This window comes from Equus quagga, chromosome 3 (genome assembly GCF_021613505.1).
Source record: "Equus quagga isolate Etosha38 chromosome 3, UCLA_HA_Equagga_1.0, whole genome shotgun sequence".
Taxonomy (NCBI): domain Eukaryota; kingdom Metazoa; phylum Chordata; class Mammalia; order Perissodactyla; family Equidae; genus Equus; species Equus quagga.
In genome coordinates, this window is record NC_060269.1 from 35,670,305 (window position 1) to 35,688,322 (window position 18,018).

Genomic DNA, 18,018 nt, shown 5'->3' on the forward strand with positions numbered 1-18,018 from the left:
GAACATCTTCCCTTCCCAGTGCAGAGTCATAAGCATCTGAGGAAGCAGGGCAGTGAGGGCGAGGGGCGCTGCAGGGAGGGGTCTGCAGCAGGGAAAGCCGGGTGATGGTGGGAGGGTACAGAGGCAGCATGCAGAAGAGGTGGCTGGAAGATTTGGGAGATTGGTTACATTGAGCAGCTGTGTTAATTGAGCAAATAAGTAAATGTATTGAGCATCATGGGAGCCAGGCTTCTTAGTGTCTGAAAAGAAATTTACAGAATTGGAAAGGGGTAGGCTTGAAAGAAACCTGAAGTATTGGGTTGAACTTAGATTTATTGGTATGAACTTAATGGGTTTTAAAATACATAGCTAGATGTAGGAGTCGTGATGTGTATGTCTGTATAAATACATATGTATGTGTATATACGTATACCTGTATTTCCTCAGTCTGTCAGCCAAGAAGCCCTGGGAGCAATGACACTCCCTTAGCTGTGGGCACGCTGTGCCCAGATCTTGGTTTCTAAATACTACCCTTCACTAAAAGAAGCAAGGGTTCCTTTGGGGAAATGGCTGATTCTAGGACTAGGACAGGGAAAGTGTAAGATGAACCTGGGATAGGTAAAAAGTAAGGCATTACTCAGAGAATTAAGGGGGCATATCTGAAGACAGGGGAGCCAGCTAGAAGGGGCTCCTGCTGGTAAAATCTAGGACAATTTGAGCATTAACATAAATAATGAGGGGCCAGCTCTGTGGCTGAGTGGTTAAGTTCGCACGCTCTGTTCCCGCGGCCCAGGGTTCGGATCCTGGGCGCGGACATGGCACCGCTCGTCAGGCCACGTTGAGGCGGCATCCCACATCTCACAACTAGAAGGACCTGCGACTGAGATATATAACTGTGTACAGGGGAGGTTTGGGGAGATAAAGCAGAAAAAAAAAAGAAAAAGATTGGCAACAGTTGTTAGCCCAGGTGCCAATCTTAAAAAAAACCAAAAAACCCCATAAATAATGAGAGTATTGGATGCAACTCATCAGGTAAATAGGAATGTATATGTGTGTGCTCACGTGTGTATGCTGGCATCTATACATATATGGCATGCATATATGTGTACATATGTATTTTTTGTTGTTGTTGGTGGTGCCTTCAAGTCGATTCCAATTCCTTGTGACCCTTTGTACAGCAAAGCAGAACCCTGCCCAGTCTTGTTGCACCATCCTCTTGTCCGTGGCACTCTATCAGACAGTGCTCCCCTGCTGCTCATAGGGTTTTCCTGGCCAATTTTTTCAGAAGTGGGTGGCCAGGTCCTTCTTCCTAGTGTTAGCCTGGAAACTGCTGAAACCCGCCCACGATGGGTGAGCCTACTGGTATTTGAAATACCGGTGGCATAGCTGTCAGCATCACAGCAACATGCAGCCACCCAGTATGACAGCCGACAGATGGGAGGTGTGGTTCCCTGACTGGAAATGAACCTGGGCCCTGGCAGTGAGAGCGCTGAATCTTAACCACTAGACCACCAGGACGGGCTATATATGAGCAAGTTTATAAATATTACACACACATACACACACACGAAGAAAAAAGTGAGGGTTGGAAAGAATCTCAGCAAAGTGACAAAGGAGGAGAATAAAATCAGGTATAATCAGTATTAAGATGGGACAAGAAACCCTGGAGACATGAGAAATGGGAAGGCAAGAGGGAGCTGGACATCGACAAATGAGTTCTCCCCTCTTTGCAGCCCTGCATTTTCTTCTAGTATATAAACAGATTTTTTAGAAAACTCTCAGCTTGTGTTTAAAATAAGTCCTTGCAGATAAATTTTCCTCTTTGCAATCTACATTTATCAGACTCTCTATCTCCCTAAAAAAAAAAAAAAAAGTGCCGTTCTACCATTTTTCTGCTCTTAGGACCCTTGCTAACCCCTTTCCTTATAGGGAGGAGAGAGGAGAAATTTCAATAATAATTTTTCATCTCAGCTCCTCCGCAGTTTCACATCAGCAGTTTTTTGGTATTAATACAATTATTTCTGAGTGTGGATGAAAGAAATGTCCAGAAACTTCTGGTGCTGACTCATCACAGTGACTTGGTAATTTTGTTACTTCCCCTTGCGTGTAGGTGTTCAGTGTAGCTGTTTGACAGAGATATTGGCATGCCAAGTCTCCTGGGTTTCAGAAATGTGATTTGTCTCTTCCCATATCAAAGACATTATTTGTAGGTGAGATTTTTCCCTCCCTCCCTTCTTCTGGGAAGAAATGTCATTTGCAAGTGCGGTTGCCATGACCTGGAAAAAACGACACTTGTATTTATTACTTTGCAAAGAAGAGCTAAGTTTTTCAGATTCTGAGTACTTAGACATATTGCTAGCATAATAGTAATAACAAGTCAGATTGATTGTTGGCAAAGGAAAGACTTCCCAGACAGGTATGTTATGAGCTTTTTTTAAAAAAAAAATCTAAGGTTTAGTAATATTGTGAGACATAGGGGCAGGAATTCTTATGTTGAATAATAGAATTATTCTGGGTGTTAGCAAGCTTCAAAGTAAAGAACCTTGGGGCCAGCCCCGTGGCTGAGTGGTTAAGTTTGCGTGCTTCGCTTCGGTGGCCCAGGGTTTCTCTGGTTTGAATCCTGGGCGCCGACATGGCACCACTCATCAAGCCATGCTGAGGTGGCGTCTCATGTACCACAGCTAGAAGGACCCACAACTGAAAATACACAGCTGTGTGCTGGGGGGCTTTGGGGAGAAAAAGAAAAAAAAAAAAAGTAAATAACCTCTAGTTACCTTGACTTAAACCCCTCTATTAGCTATTTTACCACTAATTTGTGTCTTTGAACAATAATCTCAACAAAATCTTAGAGACACATTGGAAAGGATAGGTATATTTTGAAAAATTTATAGAAAAATCCTACAAATTTAATTATAGTTAACCACTGTCTTAAAAATCAGAGACTAAAAAAAAAAAGGAAAACTCACGTGAGAATTTATATGTGTTTTTTAATCTATTTCAGACACGAAATCGTTTTGAAGGAACAAGGTCAGAAGTGGAAGAGCTTATGAACAAAATCAGACAGAATCCCAAGGACCACAAACGAGCAAGTCAGTTCACAGCAGAAGGCTACCTGTATGTACAGGAAAAAAGTAAGAGGCCCTCCGACAGTGACAAATGACTAATTAAAAATTTTTTAAAAACCTCTTATTGTGGGGGCTGGCCCCATGGCCGAGTGGTTGAGTTGGTGCGTTCCGCCGCAGGAGACCCAGTGTTTTGTTGGTTCACATCCTGGGCGCAGACATGGCACTGCTCATCGAACCACGCTGAGACAGTGTCCCACATGCCACAACTAGAAGGACCCACAACGAAGAATATACAACTATGTACTGGGGGGCTTTGGGGAGAAAAAGGAAAAAAAAAACCCTCTTATTGTAATTACTCTGGTATTTTTGGAATAATTATTCCTACTGGTTTCTTTGTCTCCTTCTACCCTAGAAAGTGTAATTTGCATTTTTGGGGAAAACAACTTCCTGCTTTAGGGAGGGGATGGTGAGATTAGAACTGTGCGAGCACCCAGCTTTCTAGCTGCACCCCCGACTTCTGTACCACGTTTTGCTAAAACTTCCTTGTGAGGGAACCCGAACTTGGTATAAGGGGTGTAAGACTGAAAGTGATGTGCAGTATTATCTTTTTCCTCCTTTCCCTTCACCCCCATCATTATCACCAACAAACACACACACACATTCGTATACATAGGCACCTCCCCCCCCACCCCCCCGCAACCCTACGCCTCCATGGTGAAGAGAGACATTTCTTTTCTTCCTTCATATCATTTCTTCCCACACCACTCTGAGATAGTTACTTCTTACTAAAATTATCAGATTGATTGCAGATGACTATAGAAAATATTCCTAGATGGCATCCTGACTTACCTCACAGTTTTTAGTGTTGTTGCTATCTTAGTGAATATGTGGTGCATAGAGTGTCCTTATTTTGAAATCAAGGCACTCAAAAACTCTTTCAAACTTTTGACAGTTTGGTTTTATTTTAATGGTTAAGCTCTTAAAGTTGACTACTTCAACTGTAGAACTTGATTGCTGGTTAGTAGAGAAGAGGAGAATGTGAAAATGTTTCCGTATTTACTATTTTCCTCCCTTCCCACCCTCGACCGTCGTCAGGGTGCTTTACAGAGTCCGTTTCACTTGTTAAGTGTGGCTGATTTACAGGACTTTCACACTGACCAATTTAGTAGCAGAGAATACTCATGGAACAGCTGTGTGAATGGATGTGTCCTTTGAATGGAAGTTCATGTTATATGCAGTCAGCAGAATAGTTTTCTTTTTCTGTTTGTCCTTATTTGATCTGGGTTATCATGTCTCGTGAAGAACAGTTACATGGCATGGCAGAACTCTGAATTTATCTGATGCTTTATCTTCTTAAATCTCAGTTTGTTTATTGAATTTGAAAGAACTAAACCCAAATATAGGGTAAAGACATAAGAAGGATAGAATTTTTGTATTATGTGCCCAAGTGAAAATCAGAGGAAACTTTAATTTTTAGAAAATCATAGGAAACTTTAATTTTTAGATTCATAACTCTTGCTTATCTTACTGGCTTTGAGAGGAATTGGGCTGAAACTAGATGCAAAAAACAACAGAAACAATAGCAAAATTCTTGTTAACTGTGTCCTGGGCACTGTGCTAAGCTCTTCAACAACTTATCTCATTTAATCCGTTAAAAAACCTTAGAAAGGGTAAGGTACTATTGTTACCCCGTTTACAATGAGAAAATGGAAGCACTGAGAGGTAAATAACGTTCCCTAGTTCATACAACTCCTAAGTGCTGGAATTGTCAGTCTCACACTGGAGTCTTTGTTGCACCCTCTCCCGCAGTGTTGCCTGGAGCTTGGAGGGATGTGGAAAAGCATCATTAGCCTGTATGCTCAGAGCTGATTGAATAGTAGGCTCAGGTGGGTGTCAGGAGGGAGTGGTAGCTTAACTAGTGGGAAGACCTTGATATTTGGGGCCAGCGACTGTGAGAGGTTTGGCTTTGCTATTTCTCAGGCATTTGTTCTAAGCTTAAGTTTTCTCAGGTTAAAAAGGCAATAATATACCACCCCCTTCTTGAGGTTTTTTTTCTTAGTATTGAATGAAATACCTATGCAATATTTTTGTGAACCATAGAACATGGTGCAAATGCTAGTTATTGAGCTCACATTCACCAGTGGCTCCTGGATCTGATCTTTGGACGAATGAAGATCTGAGATGAGACTTACTGTGGTCCAGTAACTCCTCAACCCACCCCCCAACCACCCCCCCAAGATAATGTAATTACCTTTTCTTAAAGCTAAATGCATTCCTTTTTAAATTTTTATTTATTTATGTATTTTCAGATGTACATCATAGTATGTTTCTAATTCTGTGTAGATTACATCATGTTCACCACCCAAAAACTAATTATAGTCCATCCCCTCACATGTGAGGTTAATCACCCCTTTTGCCCTCCCCCCTCCCCCCTTCCCCTATGGTAACCTCCAATTCAGTCTCCAATGTTAAGTGTTTGTCATTGTTTTCATCTTCTACTGATGAGTGAGATCATATGGTATTTGACTTTCTCCCTCTGACTTATTTCAGTCAGCATAATACCCTCAAGGTCCATCCATGTTGTCACAAATGGCTGGATTTCATCATTTCTTATGGCTGAGTAGTAGTCCATCGTGTATAAATACCACGTCTTCCGTATCCATTCATCTCGTGATGGGCACCTAGGTTGCTTCCAAGTCTTGGCTATTGTGTATAATGCTGCAGTGAACATAGGGGTGCAAGTATCTTTATGCCTTTGTGTTTTCAAGTTCTTTGGATAAATACCCAGCAGTGGGATGGCTGGATCAAATGGTGGATCTATTCTTAATTTTCTGAGGATACTCCCTACTGCTTTCCATAGTGGCTGCACCAGTTTGTACTCCCACTAGCAGTGAACAAGAGTTCCCTTCTCTCCACATCCTCTCCAGTAAATGCATTCCTTTTAAATCTGTCCTTTTTTCCCTCCTAAGTTTGTCCTTCTTGAGTCTTAGGTATAGATGCTTAATTTGTTTGTTTTTAGGTGAAATGATGGTGGTAATGGATGTAAATTGCTGGGTTTTTAAAACGTCTTTACTTGGTAAAAGAATAAATTGTCAACCTCTGTTGGGCTTAACGTTTGTTTTGTTGTGGTTGGACTTTTACTGGCGCTTGAAATTCTAGATGCTAGGTACCCCTGACATTGACCATTGTCTTTTAAGAGCTCTCATGGTGGTAATACTGACTTAGGAAGAGGTAAGAAGTAGTTCTGAGAATGTTCTGGTGCATGTGTGGCCAGCTCACCCCTATCTTCTTCATGCTTCACTCTAAAGCTTAGCTTTACCGTCGTTGGTAAGGGCAGCTGCTCACCAAGGTGCTATAGTGGACTTAAAGCGCCAGATGGATTTCTAGACTAGCTGTTTTTTTTAAGCACTGTGATTCTAGTGGTCTGTCTTTTTGAGAGACCAAAAGGGAATCCAAAACCATCATATGTATTGTATGGAATTCTGGAAACCCTCGTGAGCTCTTAATGTCTAGAAGCAAACAAAAAATAGAGCTTATAATTAAGAGCTGTTTGGGTAGGAGATATAACAGGCTAGCAAACTATTTTAAAAGTTGGTCTTTAAATCACTTCTGTGTTGCTGAAACTATTAGGAACTTTTCTTCAATTATCTCTTTGAGCCTTATTATTCCCCCTTGTTTTTCCCTTTGCTTAGAACCAGCAAGTGTTGCTGATTTGTTTCCTTGAGCTGTATTAGTTGCTGCTTTTATTGGGATTTCCTCTTTAGTAATATGTTTGGAATTCTGCATATCTGCTTATTTGTGAGGAAAAATAGAAAGTTCTATTTCACGTTGCAGGGCCTGCTCCATTTGGGTCTAGTTGGGTCAAACACTACTGCATGTATCGGAAAGCAGCCAAGAAGTTCAACATCATCCCATTTGAGCACAGATCTGGGGGAAAACTTGTAAGTATTTGATTTTATACTCTGTATTCTGTATGAGGTGGTCTTTCAGAGTGTCATTTTAATGGTTTTCATATTTGCTAATGATAAATACATTTTATTTTCTGTTTAGGATAAAGATCTTTGTTTTCTTTTGGTTCTAAATAGGCCAGAAAACAACAGTTCTTGTGCTTTTTGAATTGTATGCATGGGTTTTTATGGTCAGATTTTTTTTTTTTTTTAGAGGAGTAGAGTCCTTTTATGGCACTGTTATTAGAAGATTAAATTAACACCTACAGTGAGCTTTCATGATTCAGTGGTCTGTTAGGTCCATATTTACACGGGAGAGCTGACGTGCACACATGTATTCACACCCTGAAAACAGTATAGAGTGATGATCTATAATGAATTTTATGGTTTTTCACTTAGACTGTCAAAGTTCTCACTTAAATATGCCCCATTTAGTTTACCCTTCCTATAGAAATAAACAGCAAAACAATGCATGATAGCAAGAAAAGAGCAACAGCCCACAGGAGTTGGCTGTAGGAAGGGTGATCTTTACAGGTATTCTAAAGAGCAGCTGCAGCTCATAGAGATAATCAGTAGTCTGGAGACAAAGCTCTTTCCATCAATATTGCATAGAATTGGAAAGATGTTTTAAGAAAGAAGGTTAATTCATTGCTTTCTGGATAGATGGGCATGATTTTGCTCATGTGAATATGGGATTAACCCAAGTTCATTTCTATTTACATATATTTTGCATCTCCTGAGAAATATTTAATGCAGCTTGTAATACAAACACACTTTTTAATAATGAAATAGACGTGGAAGATCAGGACCGTGGAGAAGAGGAGGAAGTGAGGGTGTCACTTTTGAAGGCTGATGAGATTAAGATTGAGCTTGAGGTTTGAATCTGGATATCCTGTCAGAGCTAACTCAAGTCATGAGACAAGTCCACTTAATGATTCTTTCTGTTTTAGCCACCTTTAGAATATAATGAATGTGATATTTTGGATATTTATATATTTAATGTTTGCTCAATATTATCTGGAGATCCTCATATTCCAGAAAATGTTAAAACATTCCCCAAGTGTGCACTCAGACTTCTTACAGTTCTTTACTGATGACTGTGTTCCTGCATTCTACCTCTCTGTCTTCCACCCCTTTTTATGCTCTTCGAGAGGATGGTTTAGTGAGGTAAAATGGTACCATATTAAAAAAAAGAAAATTAAGTAAATTCAGGGTGATTCATTTAGGAAACAGAAAAACCACGTAGATTGAGTGGTTTGGATCACAATAGCTGATCTAAGGCCCTCGGTGTACTTTCAGGTAGATTCACATGGAATTGAAATTTTTATATGGTATAATGTAATGTGATATAAAACCAAATTATTCTTTTTAAAAGCGTACAATAAGAGGGTGACATATTCTAGCATGTGGAAACTCTATTGGTAATCCACCTTTTAAAATTAGCACTCATGAGGTCTGGTTTAATGTTACTGTAATCAAAGCAGGATCTAGAAAACCATAAGAAAAGGAGAATGACAAAAATGGTTAAGGTTTTAATAGTGTTTTTAAGTAAACTAGTTCAAAAGAGAATAGGATAAAGAGACTTAAAACTTTGAACTTTGCCCCCCCTCCCCCAAATATAGGGTGCTTCAGGGTATATATGTTTATACTGTAGTTTTTGAGAATATTTAAAATGATTATTTGTAGGGGGATGGAGAGGTGTTCTATTTGAAAGAATGTACCAAAAGGCATACTGACTCCATCGACAGAAGGTTTTGTTTTGATGTTGAAGCCGCTGACCGGTAAGTTACTGGAATTATTGGACTTAAATGATTTTTTAAAAAAACAGGTTAATTGCAACTGAGATTTCCATGGCTTAAAAGAATGTTATCTTGTTACATTTCCAGGCAATGTATTCATTGTGAGCTGTTTAGCCTCAGTCACTGTGTTTAGCTGTGGAGTGATAGCTTAATCTTGGCCGAAGTTTGGAGTCATTCTAACCAGTGTTGTCACTTAAAAAATAACCATGGAGTATTTCATTGTTGATCCAAACCTCATTTGTGGCACTAAAAGAATAATGAGTGAAAGTAAGGAAGTGGGTGACAAAGCTAAACAGAGGTGGCGATGGCTGTTAATACAGAGCAATATTCATTTTTCACTGTGGGAATTTTCAATGTATACGCTCTGTTTGTGGTGGAAGGTCATAGGCAAACTCTGTTTATTCAAAGACTATTTTTTTTCTTGGTATATGACTTTGAGTTATTGAGTTATAAAAGAATCTTTGCCAGAGAGGAGGAAGTGGGAAAAAAAAAAAAAAAGAAGAAAGTCCATCTGACAGTATTTGTCAGACTTGTCTGGCATTTATTTCTATGTCCTCCTGTAGCACTAAGGAAAATCATGGTACTCATTGAACATTTCTTTTGTAATGGCTGTCAGTACGGTGGTTCCTTGCCAGCCATGGTTTTGGCAACAATGGTATTTAGATAATGTTGTCTCATGTTTGTATAATAAAAGTTTGCAGTATGAGATTTTTTTGCACAAAAGTTCATTTCAGGTCAGGACCCAAGAATACAAAAATAATGAATGCTTCCTCTTCCCTCAGATGATATAACTGAGTCTATGGGGTTAGTGCAGAGAGAGAAGATCTGTGTTCTACTTTCTAGTAAGTGGTTTGAAGATGAGGTACATGAAAATGTGCTCTTAAGCACCATGATAAAGGACAGATGGTTTAATAAGCGTTTTGCCAAGACTGGAAAAAAATGAAAGGGAATGTCATTGTGAAAGAGGTTAAATTTCAAGCCAGTAAATGCTGGTTCAAAAACTTTAAGAAGGGGTTCAGGCTGTGTAATAAACTTGAGCATACATACGTGTGCTTACGTCCATGGTTAGCATTTGTTGAATGCTTTCTCAGACAGTGTTCTGATTTCTACTATGCTTTATCTCATTTAATCCTCACCACAGCTCTATCAGCTAGATATGACCCTTCCCATTTTATGGTGGGAAAGTGGGGCATAGAGAGCTTAAGTGATTCTCCCAAGGTCGTGTAGCTAGTCAGTGGAAGGGCTGAGATTTGAACTCCTGCGTTCTACGTCTGGAGCCCAAGCTCTTAACCACTATGCTAAGGGCCTCAGAGTATTACCATGTAATTGTTTTGTTTCCTAAATAATTGACAAAAGTGAATCAGCAGAGATGTCTACTAGAAAATGTGTTAAATGAGGTTAATCCCTAGTACTTTCGTATATTGTTCTAATACAATTTGTATTATTTTTGCCTAAACCCATATTTTCCCTAAGACCTTGATCATGCTGAATGCTCATCAGCCATGATCCTTAATGATGGTGTAACCTCTTCCTACTCCTCACAAAGATTCATGAGGGATTACCATGGAGTTACTTTTATCTATAAAGGACAGTACCTTGTAAGGAGACTCTTGGAACTGGGGAAGACCTTAGAGGTGATCTATTCTAGTGGTTTTCAAACTGCTTTATAGGGAGACCTTCTTTTCAAATGAAATGTTATGCATGTATCAAAGAGAATAAAAGTTTTCTTACTAAAATAGGGTAGGAGGTTGGATCTCCACCCTTTCAGCCTGCTTCTTCTTGGAGAAATCTCTCATTTACTTCTATTGACACCCAGAGCTTCTTTCTAGGAATCAGAGTAGGGGGACCCCTAACCCAGTCTAGATGGTTAAAGAAAGGCATACAGAGGATCTGACCTCTAAATGGATAACTGAAGGATTATTTGGAGTCGGTTGGGATTGAGACTCATATTCCAGACAGAGTGGATAGTATGTGTGAAGGTCTGGAGACAAGAGAGGATGTGACCCGTTTGAGGTCCCTGGGGACCGTCAGTATCACTGGAGCAGAGAGCCAGGAAGAGTGGAGAGGAGGCTTGAGATAAGGCCAAGGGCCTGACCTTAAGATTTTTGAGCTTAGTTCATTAAATGGCAAGGCAGTGAGTGGCATAAATACACTTTTCAGAGCTCACTCTGGCAGAGTAGAGAAAGGTTTGGAGATGGCAACAGTAGGTGAAAGGGCCATGAGTTGGTGTGTAGGCACTAGGAATGGAGGCTGGGGGCTCCGTTTAAGGGAGATTTTTATATACAAATTTAGAGATAAATTGGATGTTGGAATATAAGGTAAAGGAGGGGAAGATTTCTGGCTTGAGCAACTAGATGGTGCCATTTACTAAGATGGAAAACCAAGCAGGAATAAGGATGGAGGAAGATGATGAATTCAGTTTTGCTCATATTGAGTTGGACTGCTGTGGATCATTCAGTAAGAAACCCAGTAGGATATTGGGTCTAGCTTCAGCAGCGTTTGACTTGGTACTTAACTTCTAACTCCCACAACTCTCCCATCCTTTGACTTCCATGACAGTGAGTCATGCTGATTCTCCCCAAATTTCTTGGATCTCTCTGATTGCCTTTTCTTATCTTTCTATACCTGTCCATTCACAAGCTTTCACCCTCAAAGTGTATCTCTCTACAGTCTATATTTTTCTTACTTTTTTCTATGTTTTGAATTGCTTTTAGAATCTTTAGCTCCTCGTGTGGTATATCTTCAAACCTTAATATAATTCTTGGTAATTTCAATATCACTTCGGATGATCCTTTTAGCTCTTTGCTTCTTGACTCCTTGGACTCCTCTCCTTCAGTCATCTTGTTCTTTACCCTACCTCAGCCATTCCCTCTCATGATCATTCCTTAGATCTTGTCCTTACAAGGGCCTGCAACCCCCACTGCGATCTCAACTGCAAGACTTTCTCTTTGTGACACCACCTCTATCCTTCGCTGCTTACTCTTTTCTCGTAAGTATCCTTAGATTCCCCATGAAGGACCATAATCACTTGATCCTGATGTTCCTCAGCCCCTGCACACCCTCACTTTTTTCCTTACCTAGTTTAAATTTCATAGTCACTCTTTTAAATACATTCAACTCCATTGCCTTTCTTTTCCTTTATTTTACTTATTTTCACAACCCCAACTTAAGTAAGATTTAACTGGGCCTTTTCTGTTCTTAGAGAGACGTATTCAACCATGTTCACTAAGATCACTTCAAATTCATGACTGCTAGCCTCAAATAGGCCATTAATTCTAACCACTAATTGTATTATGTTTTCTTAGTTCCTTTATTCTTTTTACTGATGAATATTTCATACTTTCCTCTCTCTCTAAGCCTCTGGTACTTCCTCCCTTTCCTGATGATTTTGCTGATGATTTGTCCTATTTTGTTGCGAAAAACAAGCAATTAGAAGAGATCTTCCATTGCCTTATATACTCACTCCATCATCAGTGCGCAGATACCCTGCCTTTCTTCCATCACTGTGTGAGCTGTTTGTGTTCCTAACTGAGGCCAATCTCTCTGTTTAGTTGTCTCCATTCTCTCTTCCCATCCTCTCTCTCCTCCAGGATATCACTCAAGCAATTCTTCCTTTTCTTTTTTGTTAACATTGGTTTTCCCCTTTCCACTGATTATTCCCATCAGCATAGAAAATATTCTTATTTCATCCATGTAAAAAAAATATCACCACAATCACGAATGAGAAAACCCTATTGTCACCCATCTGCTTTCTGGTCTACTGCCCGTTTCTCTCCTCTCATAAACAGCAAGAATTCTTCAAAAAGCTATTATTTAGGGCCTAAAATTTCCTTTTTCCTATATTTTTTGGAGCCCTCTCCAATCAGGCGTTTGCCTCCACCTCTCCACTGCTGTTGTTTTGTTAAGATCATCGTGGTTTCCTGCTCTGTCCAGTGGTCACTTCTCAGGCCTCTTGTTCTTTCTTGGCAGCAGCATCTGACATAGCCAGTCACTCTCTCTTCCATGATACACTTGCTTCCCTTGGCCCAAGGACATAACCCCTGCCTGTTTTTTCTCTCACCTCGTTGGCTTTTCATTGTTTAGACTTTTTTGCCAGTTCTTTGCCAAGACCTCTTGAGGTTGGAGTTGTCTGGGGCTCAGTCCTTAGATTTCTTCTCCCCTAACCCTAACCCTTATGATCTTGACCAGCCTCATGACTTTAAGTGTCTTTCATATTCTGGTAACTCCCAAACTGATTGTCTCTACCTGGATCTCTTCCATATATTTTTTTCAAAAGTAATACATACTTACTGTAAGACTTTTTCTAAAGCTTTTTGGTTAACTTGAAAATAACTTTATTTGTGTATGTGTCTCCTTGAGTCTTTAGGATCACTTTGCTTCTCAGTTGAGTTACAGACTCCTGTTGCCTCTGGTTTATTTCCTCATTTCTAAACAGGGAAATGTTTACTCAGGTTTGATGTTACCAATGGATAGTTCTTGTGGGGGCCCTTGAGTTCCTGCCACCCCTCACTGTCAGTGTGTTGCTGTTGGTCTCCCACTTTTGGAGCAAAATCTGGAGGAGGGTGGTGAGTGTGCTTTGAGGTCTCTACCCTAATTCTGGAGTTTTGAGGGTATCATTGAGTGAAAAAGTTTGAATGAGATAAGCTCTTCTCTTTTTTATTTTCCTGATTCCTGGCCTAGTACACTACAGGGAATTATAAGTAATTTGTTCCTGATCTATTAGATTATGAATTCCATGAGGGTAGGAACTCCATCTTAGTATTACTTGGTACTGCAGTACCAAATGCAATTTTTTATTTATGGTGAGCATTCACCAAATTTGTACTGGATTAAATAAAATTGAATTGTTGCTTAGAAGTGACAGAACTGGGATTAGATTCAATCAAGCAACTGTCAGTCAACCATCCTTTTCTTCTGTACCACACTGCAGCACTGTGAGCTCCAGTGTTTTCCTTCTGCTTAAAGAAAATAAATGTAACCCATTTTGGAGCATGTGGGTATTGTAAATGTGTTTCTGGTGGAGTTTCTACAGAATTCCATTGGTTACCTTAATATAGCAATTTCACAGTTGATTGTGTATGTTTAATATAAATTTATTTTATCTTATTTCCTGGTATCAATTTTTGCTATTTTTTATTCCTTGTGTTGGAAGCAGTGAGGTAACATCGTGACAACAGGTAGTGCTTTATACACAGCAAGACGGAGCCTGGACTTACATTTGATCTGTGTAGATGTAAAACAGGAGCTTTTGCTTAATCGTTGTGTGACTTTGGCTCAGGTTTGGTTGCATGTAACAGAAAAACTCAAAATAAGACGGCTTAAACAGTGTAAAAGTTTGTTTTTCCTCTTGTTCAGGAAGCCTAGAGGTGGTCAGATCAGGGTTGAATATCATGCTATTGGGTGTCAGATCCTGCTCCCTCTTGTGGATGGTTTACCTTCCCAGTCACCTTAGGTCCAAGATTCCCGCTCCTATTTGTCATGTAGCACTGTCTCTTGCAGAACTGCTTTCCACAGGTTGCACACACTACTTTTGCTCACATACCATTGGCCTGAATGGAGTTGCAAGGTTGTACCTCGTTGCAAGGAGGCTGGGAAATTGCTCTCTTATGTTTCCGGACATCCATGTGCTGTTCTAATTCTTGGGGAATCTATTACTGAAAATGAAAGGGAGAATGGCTCTGGTGGAGTGGGGGTCAAACTAGTCATTACTGCTTTCATTAACAATGACTTGATGGATATGTGCTTCATTTTCCTCCCCTCAATTCACTAAAAGTTTTGACTGTCTTGGCTAAGAGTTAGCATTTAAGAACACCATCAAAAAAGTTAAAAGACAAGCCAACCCTGATGGGCTAGTGGTTAAAGTTTGGCACACTCTGCTTTTGTGGCCTGGATTTGGTTCCTGAGCATGGAACCACACCACTTGTCTGTCAGTAGCTATTCTGTGGCAGTGGCTCATATAAAAGAACCAGAAGAACTTACAACTATACACAGCTATGTACTGGGACTTTGGAGGGGAAAAAAGAAGGAAAGAGGGAGGAAGATTGGCAACAGATGTTAGTTTAAGGTGAATCTTCCCCTGCCAAAAAAAAATGTTAAAAGTTCACTAAAAATTAAGAAAAAAAAAGTGAAAAAACCCACAGAATTGGAGAAAATACTTGCAGATGATACACCTGATAAGGGACTTGTATCCAGAATATATAAAGAACTCTTAAAATAACCCAATATTATAATTCAGTAATTTGATAATAAAGATAAGTAATCCAGTTGAAAAATGAGCACAAGATCTGAATAGACATTTTTTCAAAGAAAATGCAGAGGTGGCCAATGAGCACATGAAAAGATTCTTAACATCATTAGCCATTAGGGAAATGCAAATCAAAACCACAATGAGATACCACCTCGTACCCACTAGGGTGGCTATAATTAAAAAGTCAGATAACAAATATTTGTGAGTATGTGGAGAAATTGGAATTCTTATGCACTGCTGGTGGAAATTTAAAATAGTATAACCACTTTGGAAAACAATTTGGCAGTTCTGCAAAAAGTTAAGCATAAAGTTACCGTATGAACCAGAAATTCTGCTCCTAGTTATGTATCCAAGGGAAGTGAAAACGTTTGTCTATGTAAAAACTTGTACGTGAATGTTTGTAGCAGCATTATTCATAGTGGCCTCCAAAATGGAAACAACGCACATGTCTAATAATGAATGGATAGGTAAAATATAGTATACCCACACAAGAAAATATCATGACAATAAAGAGGAATAAAGAACTAATACATGCTACGCTGTGGATGCACCTTGAAAACTATATGCTAAGTGAAATGAACCAGTCACAAAAGACCATGTATTGTATGATTCTATTTATAAGAAACATCCAGAACAAGCAAATCTATATAGACAGAAAGTAGATTAGTGGCTGCCTAGGGCTGGGAGTTTGGAGGGAAGTGGAGAGTGACAGCTAAATAGATACGTGGCTTTTCTTGGGGAGTGATGAAAATGTTCTAAAAATTGATTTTGGTGGTGGTTATACAACTCTGTGAATACATTAAAAGCCATTGAAATATAAACTCTTAAGTAGGTAAATTTTATGATGTGAATTATATATCGATAAAGCTTAAAAGAAAAGGAACACAGCTGCAAATAAAGACTTAGAATAACTAAAATAAGGCTCTTAAAGTGACTCTAAACATTCACTACTTTATGCCAGCCACATTTCCAATACTATGGCCTGTGAAATGATCGTGTCACTCATTTTAGGCTGGCGAAGAGCATTTTGTGTAGGTGCTTTCCTTGTGGCAAGCCGTAGTCTGTCAGAAGGTGCAGCTCTCCTTCCTGAAGGGCGGAATATCATCTCCCTACCCCCGCCCGACAGTTTTGTTATATAACTATCGTGCTTTTAGCTTTCCTGGCATGCTTGCCACATGCCACATTGTGTGACCCCCACACATTTGCTGGATAAATAACTACCATTCTGTGAAGTTCTCCCACACATCACATTCAGGCACCGCTTAAAGAAAATGCCTCCCATTTTGCGCTCATTAGTTTGACATTTCAAATATTATATTTGGTTTGATTTTGCCTAGTTTCTAGTATATCACTCTTGAAAGGATGGCGAGATACTTCGTAAGATCTTTTGTAATTCACCCGTTTATATTTTCTGTTGACGATGGGAGGATGAAATCACCTGTATATCTGAAGCATTATGTGTTTTAAGATGCTTTTGCACCAATTACTTTATTTAGCATCTTTGTGCATGGTACTATACTATTTGTCACTTTCAAAGAGTAAGTTCAGAATATGTTGCTTTCAGAAGCCCATGCAATTGGACTGAATAATAAGAAGAATGCTTTTGTGGTACATTAGCTGTAGTAATATTTGTAAGTATTTTATAGTGCATGTCATTCAGGCACCTAAGCAGTCATTGACTGTAGCTCTGAGGATGCAAGAATAAACCAGAAACTAAAAGGCCTGCCTTCAAGGGAGCTCACAGTCTAAGAGGGTTTACAAAGAAACCACAGTTCAGAGGTCTGTCTGAGGTGCTTTCGGTGCCCAGAAGCAATAGGGAATGGGGCTGACTGGGAAAGCTTACAAAGAAGCAGAGAAATCTTGAGAAAATATGTTGAGATAATCTTTTAAGGGAGAGGTTCTCAACTGTGAGTGATTTTATGTCTGTAAACATTTTGATTGTCACAGCTAGGGTGGGGACGGGCCAGGGCAGGCTGTTGCTGCTGACATCTAGTGGATGGAGGCCAGCCATGCTGCTAAATATCCAGCACAGGACAGTCCTCCACAACAAAGGATCATCTGGTCCAATCTGTCAGTAGTGTCACTGTTGAGAAGCCCTTCTTTAAAGCAGTTGATAAGACAACTCCAACAAATGCTTGTGGAATTGGATGGAATTTTTTTTTCCCCCTCCCCAGGGTCCCAGTATATAGTTGTATATTCTAGTTGTAAGTCCTTCTAGTTCTTCTATGTGAGCTCCTGCCACAGCATGCCCACTGACAGATGGGTGATGTGGTTCTGCGACCAGGAACTGAACCTGAGTTGCCGAAGCAGAGACACTGAACTTTAATCACTAGGCCATCAGGGCTGGCCCCAAATGGAATTTTACAGTTTTCTTTTACATGAATATATTTATGAGTGTATATTTCAGGAAAAAAAGAAAAAAGTGTAACAGCTTCATTGGTTATAGTGCAGGGGATGCATAAAGCCAGAATGTGAAGGGCCCTGTGTGGCTTTATCTTGTCAGAGATGGTGCACCATTCAAGAATTCTACTAAGATTCCAGTGTAGGGAGAATAGGAAAGGAAGTTATTTTTAAAGAATTTAGGTAGAATTGGTGAAAAATGCAGTGGGTAGAATTAGACACAGCATTTCTTGTATATGGGCTTCTGTGTTTCTCATAGAATGTAAGATTTTGCCCTGAGGGTGTTATTGTTGACAGTGGCATACTAAAAGCCGCATTTAATATTGATTCCAGTGTTTAAATGGAAGCCTGAGTTTAAAATGAATTTGTTCTTAAGATGCATGCCAAAGAACATTAGAGTGGGTCGTAGAAAAGCTTTTAGCTTTTGTGAGTAAAGCTGTAATGAACAATTGTATACAGGGGTTTTTGTGGACACACATTTTTGTTTCTCCTGGATAATACCTTGGAGTGGGATTGCTGGGTCCATGGTGTGTGTATGTATATGTAGATGCATACATATTTTTTGACTTTTTGGGAAATTG

The 18,018-nt window shown here is 39.6% G+C and overlaps 1 protein-coding gene across 2 annotated transcripts in view; it reads left to right on the forward strand.

The window, feature by feature from the left end:
* Positions 1-18,018, forward strand: part of ARHGAP10 (Rho GTPase activating protein 10) — a 290,156-nt gene that overhangs the window by 121,399 nt on the left and 150,739 nt on the right. For both annotated transcript variants that reach the window (XM_046657071.1, XM_046657070.1), the window contains exons 8-10: positions 2,981-3,110; positions 6,879-6,985; positions 8,678-8,772. In XM_046657071.1, the coding sequence (XP_046513027.1) occupies positions 2,981-3,110; positions 6,879-6,985; positions 8,678-8,772 (332 nt within the window). The remainder of the gene's footprint in view (positions 1-2,980; positions 3,111-6,878; positions 6,986-8,677; positions 8,773-18,018) is intronic.